The sequence below is a fragment of the Molothrus aeneus genome, chromosome 5 (genome assembly GCF_037042795.1).
Source record: "Molothrus aeneus isolate 106 chromosome 5, BPBGC_Maene_1.0, whole genome shotgun sequence".
NCBI lineage: Eukaryota > Metazoa > Chordata > Aves > Passeriformes > Icteridae > Molothrus > Molothrus aeneus.
In genome coordinates this window covers 48,115,014-48,129,013 of record NC_089650.1, presented here as the reverse complement: position 1 = coordinate 48,129,013, position 14,000 = coordinate 48,115,014, and the positions used below count along the sequence as shown (strand labels likewise).

The 14,000-nt window shown below is 38.9% G+C and overlaps 1 protein-coding gene across 4 annotated transcripts in view; it reads left to right on the top strand.

Annotated features, from left to right (window-relative positions):
* Positions 1-11,122, top strand: part of CADPS2 (calcium dependent secretion activator 2) — a 285,197-nt gene extending 274,075 nt beyond the window's left edge. For all 4 annotated transcript variants that reach the window (XM_066550639.1, XM_066550638.1, XM_066550637.1 and 1 more), the window contains 2 exons: positions 6,340-6,444; positions 10,160-11,122. In XM_066550639.1, the coding sequence (XP_066406736.1) occupies positions 6,340-6,444; positions 10,160-10,330 (276 nt within the window). In that variant the 3' untranslated portion in view covers positions 10,331-11,122. The remainder of the gene's footprint in view (positions 1-6,339; positions 6,445-10,159) is intronic.
* The last annotated feature ends 2,878 nt before the right edge of the window (positions 11,123-14,000 follow it).

Genomic DNA, 14,000 nt, shown 5'->3' with positions numbered 1-14,000 from the left:
GAACTATATATCCTTTTTGATCAAGAATTTCAAAGATGCTTAATATGCTTTTAAATGAGCAATGCGTTTTCTTTTCTTCTCGTGAATGATTTCTGAAAATTAATTTTGTTTCCTTTTATCATCAAAATATCTCATCCAACAACTGTTCACTTTTTTGTTGTCAAAAGTCTTTCTGAACAAGGTCTTTCCATCAAGGTTTGGGTCCCTTTTTCTGTTGAGCTCCTTTTCCCGATGGCTTTGGGAGTGGCAGTGGGAATCCTTCATTCAAATAGGCAGAAAAGAGACTGGCTAGAGACTAAAGTGTTTGTTCTTAAGAAAAACAAAATGCTTTCTGAGCTTCCTGGGAGGCTGGAGTAATGGCACAAAAAAAGGAAAGGCAAAAGAAAGCGAAAGGAAGCATCCCACTGGAAGAAAGAAAAGCTTTCTTCCTTGGTCAAGTAGTGTGCAAGAAGCAAGTTCTTAAATCTACTAGAATCAGATTAAAAAAACAAAAGCAAAATCAAAAAATGGGGATTGGAGGGTGGAAAGGGTAGGAAAAAATTAAAGGGGGAGGGGGTGCAAGTACCAAAACAGAGTTTGTAATTTCAAATCACTAAACTTTCAAATCACTAAACTTTCCTAAACTAGGAAATCTTGTATCAGAAGTTTGAGTGTTGAAGCAGACAGTGGTGTCTGATTCCTTTCTCACCTCTCCTTTCCTGATACATATACCTATGACTTAGGCTAACATTTTTGCACATTCCTAAGACAAAGTACAAAACATGACTTAGCATTCCAGGCCCAGGGGAGGAAGCAAAATATGGAAGCTGGATGAAAGCCTGAGATGTTTCCAGGAAGGTTCCTGGATAAATGGTGCCAAGCATTTGGAGGGTAAGACACTGGTGAGGTGAAAGAGGAATGTGTCAGAGGTTCAGGGAACATAGGAGCATTGCAGCAGAAGTAAGTGACACAGGAATGGGAAGACTTCTGGACAAGTCCTTGAATGAAAATGTAGGAAGGGACTTTAGCAAAATGGGGGATAGAGATAGAGTTTTTGCACTTCATACAATATTGATTTAGTCTTTGGCATTTTCCTGATCAAGGGCTTTTAAATATCTGATATTTTTTTGCATAGGGAAAAGCTTTCATTTGTTTGTCCTTCCTGCTAATCCTGTGTTTCCAACAAGGCCAACTCCATGGATTTTCCACTCAGACTTACTTTAATTTTAATTCCTTTCAGTTTATCTTAAATAGAAGTTCCTAGGGAAAAAAAAAAGATGCAAAAGGAATAAATGATAAATGTGGTGGCATCATGATGACCCCCAATGACCTGGGGGGTACTTTCAGATTTACCAAGACTTCCCAGCTTTCAGAAGAGTGTATGAACTCATCATTGCTGAGATAAAAATCCTCATTTAAGTGGATGATATCTATCTAACTTGAAAAATATACCTAACTTGAAAATAAAGCTATAACTTCTAAACCTCTGAGTATTTTCAAAAACACTACAAATGACATTTGTGTCCCTCATTATTTTTAACATTCAACAAAGGCAATCAGTATAACTACTCATATTTTGCAAAAAGGGAAACTAATTATGAAACTTAAATCAGGGCCTTTTTTTTCAGCTTTTGCTGTTTGCATTTTTAAGAAATAATTAATTTCTTTTTTAAAATGTCCTAAAGTTCCATGGTCTACTTGTAGTGCTATCATAAACTTGAAGCAATATAATAGCGTTGACCTTCAATAAAAACTAGGCATTTTAGCACTTAAATTTTAACATGCTCATGTTTTGTCTTATATTAGCTAATTATTATTTTCTGATTTTAGCTTATGCTGCATTTAGTGTACAGTGTCTTTAGTGAGAAGTGTCCTTACTGTTTCTGGTAGGGCAAGTAAAGCTGAAGGAAGTAGAAACATCCTGTTGTTGTCTGAGCTACTAAATTCCTGATCAATAGTGCGATAAAGGCTTCCCCAGGAACATAAAATGCAGTTCCTAGAAAAGCTGTTCCCCTGCCATACTCAGTGGAGAAAGCATTATGACAATGCCCATTTATCAGGAGCAGTCAAGGTATAGAAACTCAACGGGGTCTTGTGGCTTAGGCGTTAGGGATACCAGCCCTAGAAGGACTAAGCCATTGTGTATTGCTATGTATTGAGCCTCCTTCCAGGTGGCAAACAGCTGCACCTTTTTATAAATCTTCAAAAATAAATTTGAAGTGCTTGCTTTCAGCCAATAAGTGTTATATTTAATTGAACCATTCTGTGAATGCTATAGCTCAGGCACCCAGAAAGGTGGTGAATATTTATTATATTTGGTTTGTGTTTCCACCGGTCAGCAGAATAATGAAATTCCTTAACTACTTCTCTTTAACTTGCCTGAAGAAAGCACGGTATGTTGCTAAATCGCTTTTCACTGGCCCTGCCGAGAAACAACTTTAATCCTTGTTAGAAAATTGCAGAGTCTGGGCCTGACAAAGAGCTCATGCCTGGCGCATTGTGAGCGCTGGGAGCGGGGCGAGGGGAGCCCTTTACAGCTGCGTGCCTCCAGCCCGTCTGAGCTGGACTATTTAGGCCAGGAGGTTTGTCAATTCCTCCTGACAATGGAACGAGTTTTTCAGTGCCTGTAGCTGTGCCGAGCCCCGTTGGGGATCAATGCTGGCCATTCAAGCTGCACCCTCTTTCATTGCTTTGGTTTGTTAATTTAAGACTAAAGGTCTGCTGAGGGGGTTTAGGGTGTTTAAGAAAGCTGATGAACTGTTTAAAAAATCTGATGAACTGAGAGCGTTTATAGCCCTGGTGTGGCAACTATTGGCACTGAGGGAGCTGTGTCCTTGTTGACCCTCTTGTTATTAAAAATGCACAAGTGCTGCGCTTCTCAATATTTCAACACTCTTTCATTGTCAATACCACCTTCTGAGCCCTTCAGCTTGTTGCTTGCTCTAAAGATCTTCTTAGATTGGGTTTGAAAACTTCACCTTAAACACTAGATTAGACTGATGTTCTGTTTTCCGTGCTCCTGTTGATTTGTTGAACCTTCCCAGGGCTGGAAAGCAAGTAGCAGCTTGATGGGGAGACGGGCTGCTAATATGATTTACCAGTGTACAGTCATGCACAATAAGTGTGAATAAATACAAGGGTCTCACAGAGTCAACCCCAACCTTTCCTTTTCTCTTATTTTTTACTTTGAAAGAGGTATCTCAGGAAAATGAAGTGAGTAATGCATGCCCTTACAGGAGCTGGATGGGCTGTGAATAAGGAGAGAGGAGGAAATAGCGAGGCAAACATTTTTGTTAAAGTGGTTGGCTGCTGTTATCTGCTGATTTGGAAAAAATGTATAATAAACACTTACTGCTTTACTCTTGCATAGACAACAGCAAAGAATGTGGCAGTAGTACCAAATGAGATCTGCAAGAGATGCATTGTCTTTTCACTGCTATTGTTACTAATGGGAAAGTTACTTTTTCTTAAAACTGGTTAAAAGCGATTGTTGTTGTTGTTGTTGTTGTTGTTGTTGTTGCTGCTGTTTTAACTGGGTAATCTCAGGACAATTATCCAATCACTGAAGTTTTGAGGGTTTGCAATAGGTTCCCATCAGTCTCAAGAGATCCATCCCTGCCTCTCTAACATGCTCATGGTTGTCAAAATGCATGGCCTTGAATTCTCTGAGAGGAATTTGCAGTGCTGTGCTTTTTAACAGACTCAGAAAGAAGTTATAGGGAAATCTTTATTTTCTTGTTATGGAGTCCAGCAGATTTAAGTTTATGCAGCTTCAGCCTATACTAAGTCTTCAAAACTAGTGGATACAAGACCAATCATTAACAAGAATCCTACCTACAAGTACCTCTGGGAGAATTCTACAAATATACTGATGTGATTTTTATTAAAAATACTGTTAAAAAAATAAAAATACTTTTTTTCCTAATAAAACAGCAGTCATTTTTTTTCTGACAAGGGATGTTGACAGAAGAGCAAGTACTGTAGTATTATTTCACAATCACCAAATTAAACATTTGTACTGAAAGTTTAATGCATCAAAGCTAGTCAGGACAACATATTATATTGCTTTCATTCATAAAGTTGAGTAGTGAATTAACTTCCTCCGATGTCCTAGCTTTGTTTTCAGTGCATGTAAGAATATCAGGTATGTAGAGTCAAAGTTTTATTGCATCCATCTTAAATAAGTTTCCTGGTTGGGCTTTAAAACATTTTGCCAGAAAACTGGAACAGTCTATTGTCAGTAATCTGTCACTGTTCAGTATTGTTGTATGGGAAAATCAGTCTCAGAATTTTCAATCCTGTCTGTAGGTTGCCTGTCTGAGCAAGTTTGACCCGTTCTGCATTCTACTTGATACAAACAAAATACATAAGAGATTCATTACTGGAGAATATCAGTTTTCAAAAAGCTCCCCTACCAAAATAGGTCTCTTTTTCAGGATTGTGTTTACAATTAAAAATAGTAGGGTCTGAATGATAATATAATTTCTTGTCTAATCTTATTGCATTTGGGTAGAATGTTTCATGTAGGAATTTTTATGTTTATTTAAATCAGTAGAGTTCCCCAATTAATAAGCACAATTGCATTTAGTTTTCTAGACATCTGTATAGATAACTGTCATAGATTACCTGTATAGATTACCTGTCATATAATTTACCACTTAGCAACAAATCTGTCACATTAAAAATATTTTGCAGGTACTTACAAAGGAAACCAATACCAGCATGCATGTTAGGGATGAAATAATGTAAATAGGATAAGAATGTCATTTAGTGATCTAAAACCAGTATTTTATGGATATCTAATCAGTCTCACAATTTAGTGAATAAATCAAACTACTTTTATGAAATTTGTAGCTGTCTGCCTTTTCTGTGGTGCATTTTTTCCTGTCTGTAAAATAGTAAATTAATAGGAGAAACTCTAAAAAGTAAAAGTAATTTCTTTTTAGTGATTTATAATTAAAATAGAATTTAACACATACAAAAAATAAACAGAAGAACTATTATATCAATATCTAATTTCAAACTTCTCTTAAAACTGATAGTTATAATGGGATGAGACTGTTCCCTGTAAGGAAAAGGCATTTGTAGTTATTTACTGTATATATTCTGAGCTTTTTACAGGGAGCTACATTTTGATGGAAGAATTCTATTTCTTTCTTTTGTTACATCCAGTAGCAAGTAATTTGACTTAATATTTTCAGTATATATTTTATTTTATTTTTTCGTGTGGAGGTGGATAATGAGACATGTTAGATACTTCCTTTGAATTACTCTCACAAAATATACCTTGCCTAACATGCTGCATTTTTAAATATGCATGATTTCCTCTCTTTGCATATCTCTGTATTTTGCAAAGACACAGGAAATTATATTAGAAAAGAATTTAAGCCTCTTTCCTGTGGGAAAAGAGGCTAGAAACACAGCTATGACACAAGCTCTTTTAATCTCTCACTGTTAAAATGAAAAAAAAATCCCTTCTTTTTTACAGTTTGACTAAATGACATCTGGTTGTGATTTTACAGTAGGGGGAAAAAATGCTACAACTATATTTAGTAAAATCTCTTCTAATCCAGTTAATGTGAAAGAACTATTACAGTAGCTATTTCGAACTGAGCATTTTTTTACAGTAACACAGACTCCAAGAGCAGAGGGCTTATTCTTAACCCATCCATTTGTGAAGTGTTGAGTGAAAACATACCCATGCCTAAGACATAAAAAGGAAGTAAGGTAGGCTGTAATTATAATTAGTAATTAATGTAAATCAACACCTTAATATGGTTATTTTGAGAAGGGTGGAGTGGTGTTTTGATCATATTTAAAAACAGTTTCCAGGGATTTTTGATATTTTTTATTTAATGATAAAATAGTAATAAAATAAATTAATAAAAAGTAATAAAGAAGTAATAAAAAAAAAAAGAAAATTAAAAGTTTATTATTCTCTGGTACTGTTTTCTTGTCTGGACTGAAAAATCTAGTTATTGTAAATTCTCTCTCAAGATAGCCTACCTGCTTCTATCCTGACTGTTTCAGCTGTCAATTCTCTCCTGTAATTGTGTCTTTAATATCCATTCTCACTGACAGATAACAAAGTGCATAACGCTATTTTGCTTGAATATGTTGTAACTGAAAGATAAAATGGCAGGTGCTAATTCATGTAAAGAATGGTTTAGGTCAAGTTATTTGATTTCCAACTGACCCATGCAATTCTCATAACAGGAAATTATATCATTGTTGACTTCAAGTGCTGATCTGTGATCATTTCAAAGTGTTTCATTACCTCTCATTACCAAATCTGTTAAATGAATACTGCAGTGTTATTTGGTGGTGTTTGTTGTTGGTTTTTTTTATCCTTCTTTTCAGCAATGGTATAGCAACTCCATGAAAGTCATAAGCATGTGGTTGGCTGACAGATTAGATGTTCAGCTTCACATCTACCAACTGAAGACTCTCATCAAGATAGTGAAGGTAAATAAAATATGTTTGCATTAGACTGCATAGTACAGAGAGAAAAGTAATAAAGTAAGAACATGGATGATCAACCCAAAACTTAAAAAATTTGTGGGTTTAGGTTGGGATTTTTTTCCCCCACAGTTGTAGCAAATTCCAGGAGTAAAATCACTTACTGAAACCCTTAATGTTAATTATATGTGCAAATGGATTTGTTATATATTCTAGATGGGGACAATTAAGATAGTTCCAAGGAATTTTGCAGCTAGCTGTACAGCACTGCTGTATGATTATTCTTACTAAATTATTATTTGTCTTGTTACTGATTTTTTGTTGTACCTGAATAATTTTAATAGTGCTCCTTCTCCATTTTCCCCCTTCTCCTTAAAATAGGAACTATTTTGGTTTTTGTGCACATGTAATTACTGGGCTTAATTGAAAACAGTTTTCAGTGTATTAAATAACATTTTCTAATCTTTCATACTCAGGGATAAGTATGAATAGAAATACCAATCCCTTCTCTTCAGTCCTCAGTCATTTACATTGGCCAACGTCAAAAGCTTCCAAGCAGAGTGTAACATGCCTTGCAATAGGCAATTATGGGTTAACCTACCATAAAAGAAAGTTTGCTCCTAATTCCCTTTCAGATCTTAGTTGATACCCTTAGGGAAGAGACAGAAAACCATTTCAGATTTTTTTCCTTTTAATTCTGTCTTGTTTAACTTTGGACATTCTTGTTATCTGCACAAATGTGGAAAAAGAAACACCTGTTGTCAGTGGTGACCTTGATTTTTAAAAAAACTTTTCTCATAAAGTTCATGCAAGACTATAAAGTCAGAAGCATTTTAATTCCTGGTCACCAGAATTGCAACTGCAGCTTTCAGGATTCACTAGCAAAAAGGAATAGAACTGAGAGAAATGCAAGAAAACAGTCATAATAATGATGGCTCCCTGGAACACCCAAGCTTAGCTTTGCTGGTTTTGACCTTAACTGATTTCTCTGGGAGCAGGATTTGGCTCTTAACTTGATTGTGTACCCAAATGGCAAAAGCAGTTTGCTGTTCCTTGTTAAAATGAATGGCTCCTGGGAAAAGTATAAAGCTATTCTCAAATGAATCATAAAATGGTTTGGGTTGGAAGGGTCCTTAAATATTATCTAGTTCCAACCCCTCTGCCATGGGCAGGGACATCTCTCACTAGACCAGGCTGCTCAAAGCTCTACCCAGCCTGGCCTTGAAGACTTCCACAGATGGGGCATCTGCAACTTGTCTGGGCAACCTGTTCCAGTGCCTCACCACCCTCACAGTAAAGACTTTTACAAATGTCTAATCTAAACATACACTCAGTTTGAATCCATTCCCTCTTGTTCTATCACTCCATGCCCTTGTAAAAAATCCCTTTCCAAGGTAGCTCTCATCCTGTGAGAAAGAAGATAGGTGTTAGAGGTTCTAAAACCTGTGCCCCATGAGATCTGAGAATGGGCAGGCTAAATTGTACAAGAGAAATATCACCAGGCAGATTAAAGGAAACTCTTACAAAGCTGAATTTCAGGTGAATGAGCAGCACTGCCAGACTACCTTCCCTCTGCCACCTGGCACACTGATTTAGCCTTGTTCAAAAGGGGGAGGCTCCTGCTGGAGGTGGGAACACTGCTGCTGGCAGTGGCCTTTCTGTGCCATACATATACCTGGTTTGCTCTGCATGTAAATTCCAACTGTGTTATTCCATGGCACCTTCTGTGGATATTAAAGACTGAAGAAGATGATGTCGATCATATTGGTTCTGGAAAACAGAACATTTTGGTGGGTGAAGATAGAACTGGTAAAACAGGATCTCAGGAGATGGGAGTCTGCTGGGAAATACAAAACAATGGGTCAAGAAGAGTATCATAAGAAACTTTTCCTGCTGCAGCCCAGCTGCAGAGAGGTGTGGGGAAGCACATTTCCTCCAAAATAGAGTGAATGAAGGCATTTTTGTGTTTGCTTTAGGAAAAAAAAAATAAACAAATGAAACCAAGGGAAAAAAAAAACACAAAAAACCCCATAGGAAGCTATATTGCTCCTGTCACCTCTTAAAAATATTAAAAAAAAAAAAAGAAAGAAAGAAAGAAAAAATACCAATAAAAACCCAAATAAGTAGGAGGTCATTTTTGAAGGACACAGGATGAGTAAGAGAAATATAATTCTTTCAGATTTGGATGCAACAAGAGTAGTGGCCTTATAAAGAAAGCCTAGAAGAAGAAACATTGTTCCCTTTATTCTCTTTAAAGGCTTATGATGGCATAAAGGTTTCATTAGATGTCTGAGACACGTGCAGAGGGATGTGACTAAAGAAGGGTCAAGGACCAAGAAAGTTAGGGAGAAATGAAAAATTAAGCTTGGAAGTGAACATTATTATCCTGCAAAACTATGTCAAGAGAAGAGCAATGTCTGAACCCCAGAGTGTGGGTCTGAGAATGGGAAGAATACAATGTAAAAGTGAAGGAAATTGCTGTAGGACCTGTTCACAGCATCAAAGCAAATTGAATGCACAGTGTTATAAAAAAGGAATGCAATGGTGACACTTGAAAAAGACCAGGCAGGGTACTCACAGGAGTGTGTGAGCAAAACATAAGCTGCATCCATTGACTCTGACGTTGACCTGTGAAAGTCAAATAAATCTGTCACAGGGATTCAAACAAGGTTTAAATAATCATCATAGGAGCAGAAAAAAAATTTCCCAGCTGAAATGTTACCCATTTTAAGACTGGTCTTTTGCAGTTCTCTGAAGTTTTGAGTGAAATCTTTTCTTTCTCTAAGGTTGTATGTGGTCTCCTCCTCAGGCAAAGGAATGGACCTGATAGCCCTTAATTATCTTCCATTTTCTTTTCCCCATATTCTCTTCCAAAACATTGAGAATTTGTAGTGACAGCATACACAAAATAAGAAACTGCCTAGATCAGCTTGTCTTTTTTAAGGCTTTAAGAGTAACATCAGGAAAGATTATTTCAAATGTGTTACAATTTAAGAATAAAGTACAGAGGTGATTTTTCCATGTGCTTACTTGAACAAAGCATTGATGAATAAAACAATTCCACTCCAATGGAAAAACAAAGAAGAAAGGATGAATACCAGGGAAACAAAATCTTCTGAAATTAAAAAAAAAGAGTAGATGCGAATCAAGATGTAGAGACTTAGGATGTAAATTAACTAGGTAGTCACCTCAGAAATTCTGACACTGTATAGCATAGATCATAATCTGCATTCATTATTAGAGTATATATATTATAATGTAATATATAATCATTATTTTCCCACATTTGGCATATAAATGTATAGAGAAATACAAATAAAATTGCACTATGGGGAAGAAGTTAGGCATTTACATTTTCTGTGAAATGACAGAACTGAACTACCTGTAGCCAGATTCACATTTCAATAGGTATTTAGAAAAATTCTCAGCTGGTGTCTTATTGAATCAATGAAAGAAATGGAAGTTACTGAGAAATCAGCAGTTATGGTATGCTGCAGCACAAAATACAATCTCTTAAAGGAATGACCATCAGATTAAAATCTCTAGAGTTTGTAGAAATCTCAGAAACAAAACTAAGACCGCAAAATTGTTATCAAGGCAGGTCTTTAACCTGCAGGAGGAATAAACCTGTGCCCCTGGCATGCTAGAAATGGCCAGTGTTTAATGAAAGAGTACTGAGAGTTGCTGGAGTCCAATTGAGGATGTTTTACTTTTGCCACAGAAAACCTACCGAGACTTCAGGCTGCAAGGCGTGATGGAGGGGACGCTGAACAGCAAAACCTACGACACCGTGCACAGCCGGCTGACTGTGGAGGAAGCCACGGTCTCAGTCACGGATGCAGGAGGACTTCAGGGCATTACAATGAAAGACAGTGATGAGGAGGAGGGATGATTTTATTTCACAAAGCATTCAGAGCTGGGGGGTGATGGTCTGAGGGTGGGGTTTATCTTTGCCTTGGGGTTTTTTGGCAACTTGTCCTTGTAATTGCTTTTATAGTTTTGCCTTATGATATCGGTGCAGAAATGTAATTTGCTCCATTAAAAAAAGAAAGTAAGATTATCAGAGGAAAAGTGCCAAGGACTTTTTGAGACTAATGGTTGTAGCATATTTTTATGTATAGCTTTGCTTAGGGCTGCAAGAACACTGGCATGGAGTTTGAGTTCCACTTGTGATTACATTTCTTTCCCTTATGTTTGCTACTGTTCATTCTTGTATCTCCATCTGATATTGATGTCCTGTGCAGAAACAAGGTGTGTGTCTTACTTAAAACATAACTATACAGGAAATCATCCTTGGAATGAGTCAACGCCCTAGGTAAAAAAAAAAAAAATGTATTTTCAGGATTACAATTTGTTCACCTTTTTTTGTGCTTAATTTTACATTATTATGTGATGTGCATTAAAAATTTTAATCTTGGTTCTTTGTATATTGAGGTTGGTATATAAGCAGAAGAACTTCAAGGACAGTCAAACACATACAAACTGCTTAGGAGTGTCGTGCCTATTCATTTTGCAAGTTTAAAGATATCTCATCCTGTTGGATGTCAGTAAGCTTGCCATCTATGTTTGTATTTCTGTGAAAATTTTCAGGCAATAAGAACACATTTTGTTGTGGCCATTTATGTATCTACCCAAGTTTGTATAGAATTCTACAATTAAAAAATGTTTTCAGTATTTCAAACAATTTGAACCATTGTATGATTCCTCATGAGAATGAGGGTTTTGAATTATTTCATTTACATAGTGATTTATAGCAAATACATTTCTTTTATAGAGCAGATATATATAGCAAACAAGTACCCAAGGACACAATGCCTTGATAAAGGAAAAAAGCAAACAAAAATCTCTCAGTAGCAGATGAACAGACAGGGCCCACTGCCTGCTTTTTAATGCCCTCAGGATGAACTAGAAAGAACTCAAATTTTCATCAGTCAAAACTCACAAAGCTTATAAAAACACAGCAGCCTTTTTTTGATGTTGTTTCTTTTGTGGGAGCGTGACTAATTCCTGAGTTTATGTACACAAAACCAGAAAGAACACAGATGACACCCAGAGAAGTAATAATAGGTTACCAAGGTCCTTGTTGAGCCATAGCATTATACCTGAGGGACTTTACTGAGGAACTGTTGGGGATTTACAAGGTTGATGTGAGGTTCTGTGCAAGAACAGTCTGTAGGATTTCAGGGGTCTATTGCAAGCATGCAAGGCTCCAGGAACTGAGAATGAGAGCTGCAGGAAAAGTGGCTTTCAGCACACTTGGAAGCTCAGCCAAGCAGGGAAGGAAAGTTACACTTCTCCTAGGTGTCTACAGAGAAAGCCTAAGTGGCAACTTCTTTCTGTGGCAAACCAGCCTAATCATCCCATGAGCTGAGGTGAATTCAGCTACAAGGAAGAACTGGGAGCTGGTAAGGTAGACCATTCTCCTCAGCTTTTCATCATCATCTCTGCTGGGCTGAAGGAGGCACAGGGAGCCTAAGCATTATTTTTCCATATTGCCAAGCTGCTAGATGGCTGATTCAGGTTTTGATAGCAGTAAAATAATTGCGTATTCCTTTCCTGTCATTTGTCTTGGTTGTGCTGGTGTGTGGAAGCTGAAAATGCTTGAAGGGCCTTTTGGGGCTCTGGCTGAGACCCAGCCTTGGTAAGGGATAACCTGCCTGGGCAGGAGCTGCAGCCTCAGCCCCAGCCTGGTGCAGCCTCAGCCCCAGCAGGGTGCAGAGGAAGCCAGGCTGTCCAATGTAACACCCATCTCCTAAACCCAATGCAGCAGAGAGATCAGTGTCAGGCACAGAGGGAGTTTTGTCCCTGCAAAGGTCTCCCTGCTTCCCCTCTCCCCATCCTGACATTTAGACCCTGCAGAGGTACCTGTGGAGAAGCCAGGTGTAAAGAGGTAAAGGCAGGTATCACTTCAGTGGTTCTGCAGTGCTTGCCAAAGCCTCCTACTGCAGAGTTGTGCCTGGTCTGTGCAGGGAAGAAGGCATTAGATTTTTGAAGTTCCAAGGTAACACAAGAGTAGGAAGCAATATCCAAATTGAACACTATCCTTAGCAAGCCACTAACAGAGTATAGAGCTGGAGTGGGACCTAGAAACACCAGGACAGAAGTGCCTGTCACCAGCACAACCCAGGAGGTAAGTGATGGGTCTGTCTCCTCAACAGAGAGTGACCTAGCACTAGCCTCCCTGCCCAGCCCTGCTATCCAAAAGCCCTGGGGAAACAGTGATTTGCACTTACCTCCCCTTGGGGCTTTTCCTCTGTCCCACGCTGCCCCCATGCCAAGAAGGATTTCCTGATGAGGCAAACAACTCTCCCTATCAATTTGGATGATTACAGAGTAGGTTGTATTAATTTCACCTGTGAGGTCCTCAAGAGACTGTAGGCCATCATCGTCCTGATGGGCCTCACCTAGGACCCCCAGCCACAGTCTCTGTCCAGGGACTCAATCTCTGCTCTGTTCAGGGCTGCTAGCCTCTGCCCCAGTGATGGAAGAGGAGTGCTGGATTCTCACCTCAGCTACAGCCCCACATGTGCTTGTTTATGGGCCCTGTTTGTCTAGAACCTGATCCAGAGATTTACTTCAGAGCTTTCTGACCATCACAAATATGTTAATGATCTGGTCTCTGAGTTGCCACCACCTCTTCCCCTGCGCTGCTCCCTGGCTGGGTGTGGTGGGACTGGCCCTGACTGGTGGGGCCTTGTCCAGGCAGCCAGGGGAGTCCCCCCCAGCTCCCTATGCCTTAGGGAGCAGTTAATCTTGTCTACATCCTGACATAATTTAAAAAAAAAATAAGGAAAAACCCACCTGAACAAGACAAGACTATAACTTTTTGTGGCTTGAAGTGAGCCCAAGTTACTCAAATTTCAAAAAGTATTATACCCAGACACCCCATATGTGAAGCACTTTGCTATGCAATTTCTTCTGCTTGCAGTACTTGCAAGATGCATTTGTAAGAAAGATAGAGATGAGTAAGGAAATGCTAAACAAACAAAAAACCCAAAACAAAGATGATGAGAATTAAAAAAAAAATACACAGATTATGTAACCATGAAGCTTCAAGATGTTTGGGAAAGAAATTAACTCAGTCACAAAGTATAGGATTGTTAAAGACACAGCACAGCAGACATCAATGGATGACAGGTACAGAAAAGACAGTGCTTCAGATGTCCTTTAATTCCTTCCAAATGCAAATATTTTTTTTCGTATCTAGATTTGTGAACTCGTGAACCAACACGATGCTTGAGAGTATCAGTGAGTACAGCGTGACAGCTCCAGCGTTAGGCACCGCCGCCTCCAGCAGCCAGGGCAGTGCCCGGTGAGGGAGGGCGCAGGGGCCGTCTCTACATCACGACTTCGGCAGTGTTTAAGCGAGGCTGTGTGCCCGTCCCGAGCGGGCAGCATCACCGCTCGCTGTGAGCCTAAGAGCGAGGCAGGCAGCGGCCCGCCCGCCGCCCTCTCCCGGGGCTCTGGGGGCTCCGCGGGGACTTCCACTCTTCCTACGCGGGCGCGGAGTGCAGGGAGCCCTTCGGAAAGGGGCAGGAGCGGTCTCGTTTAATTCATTTCCC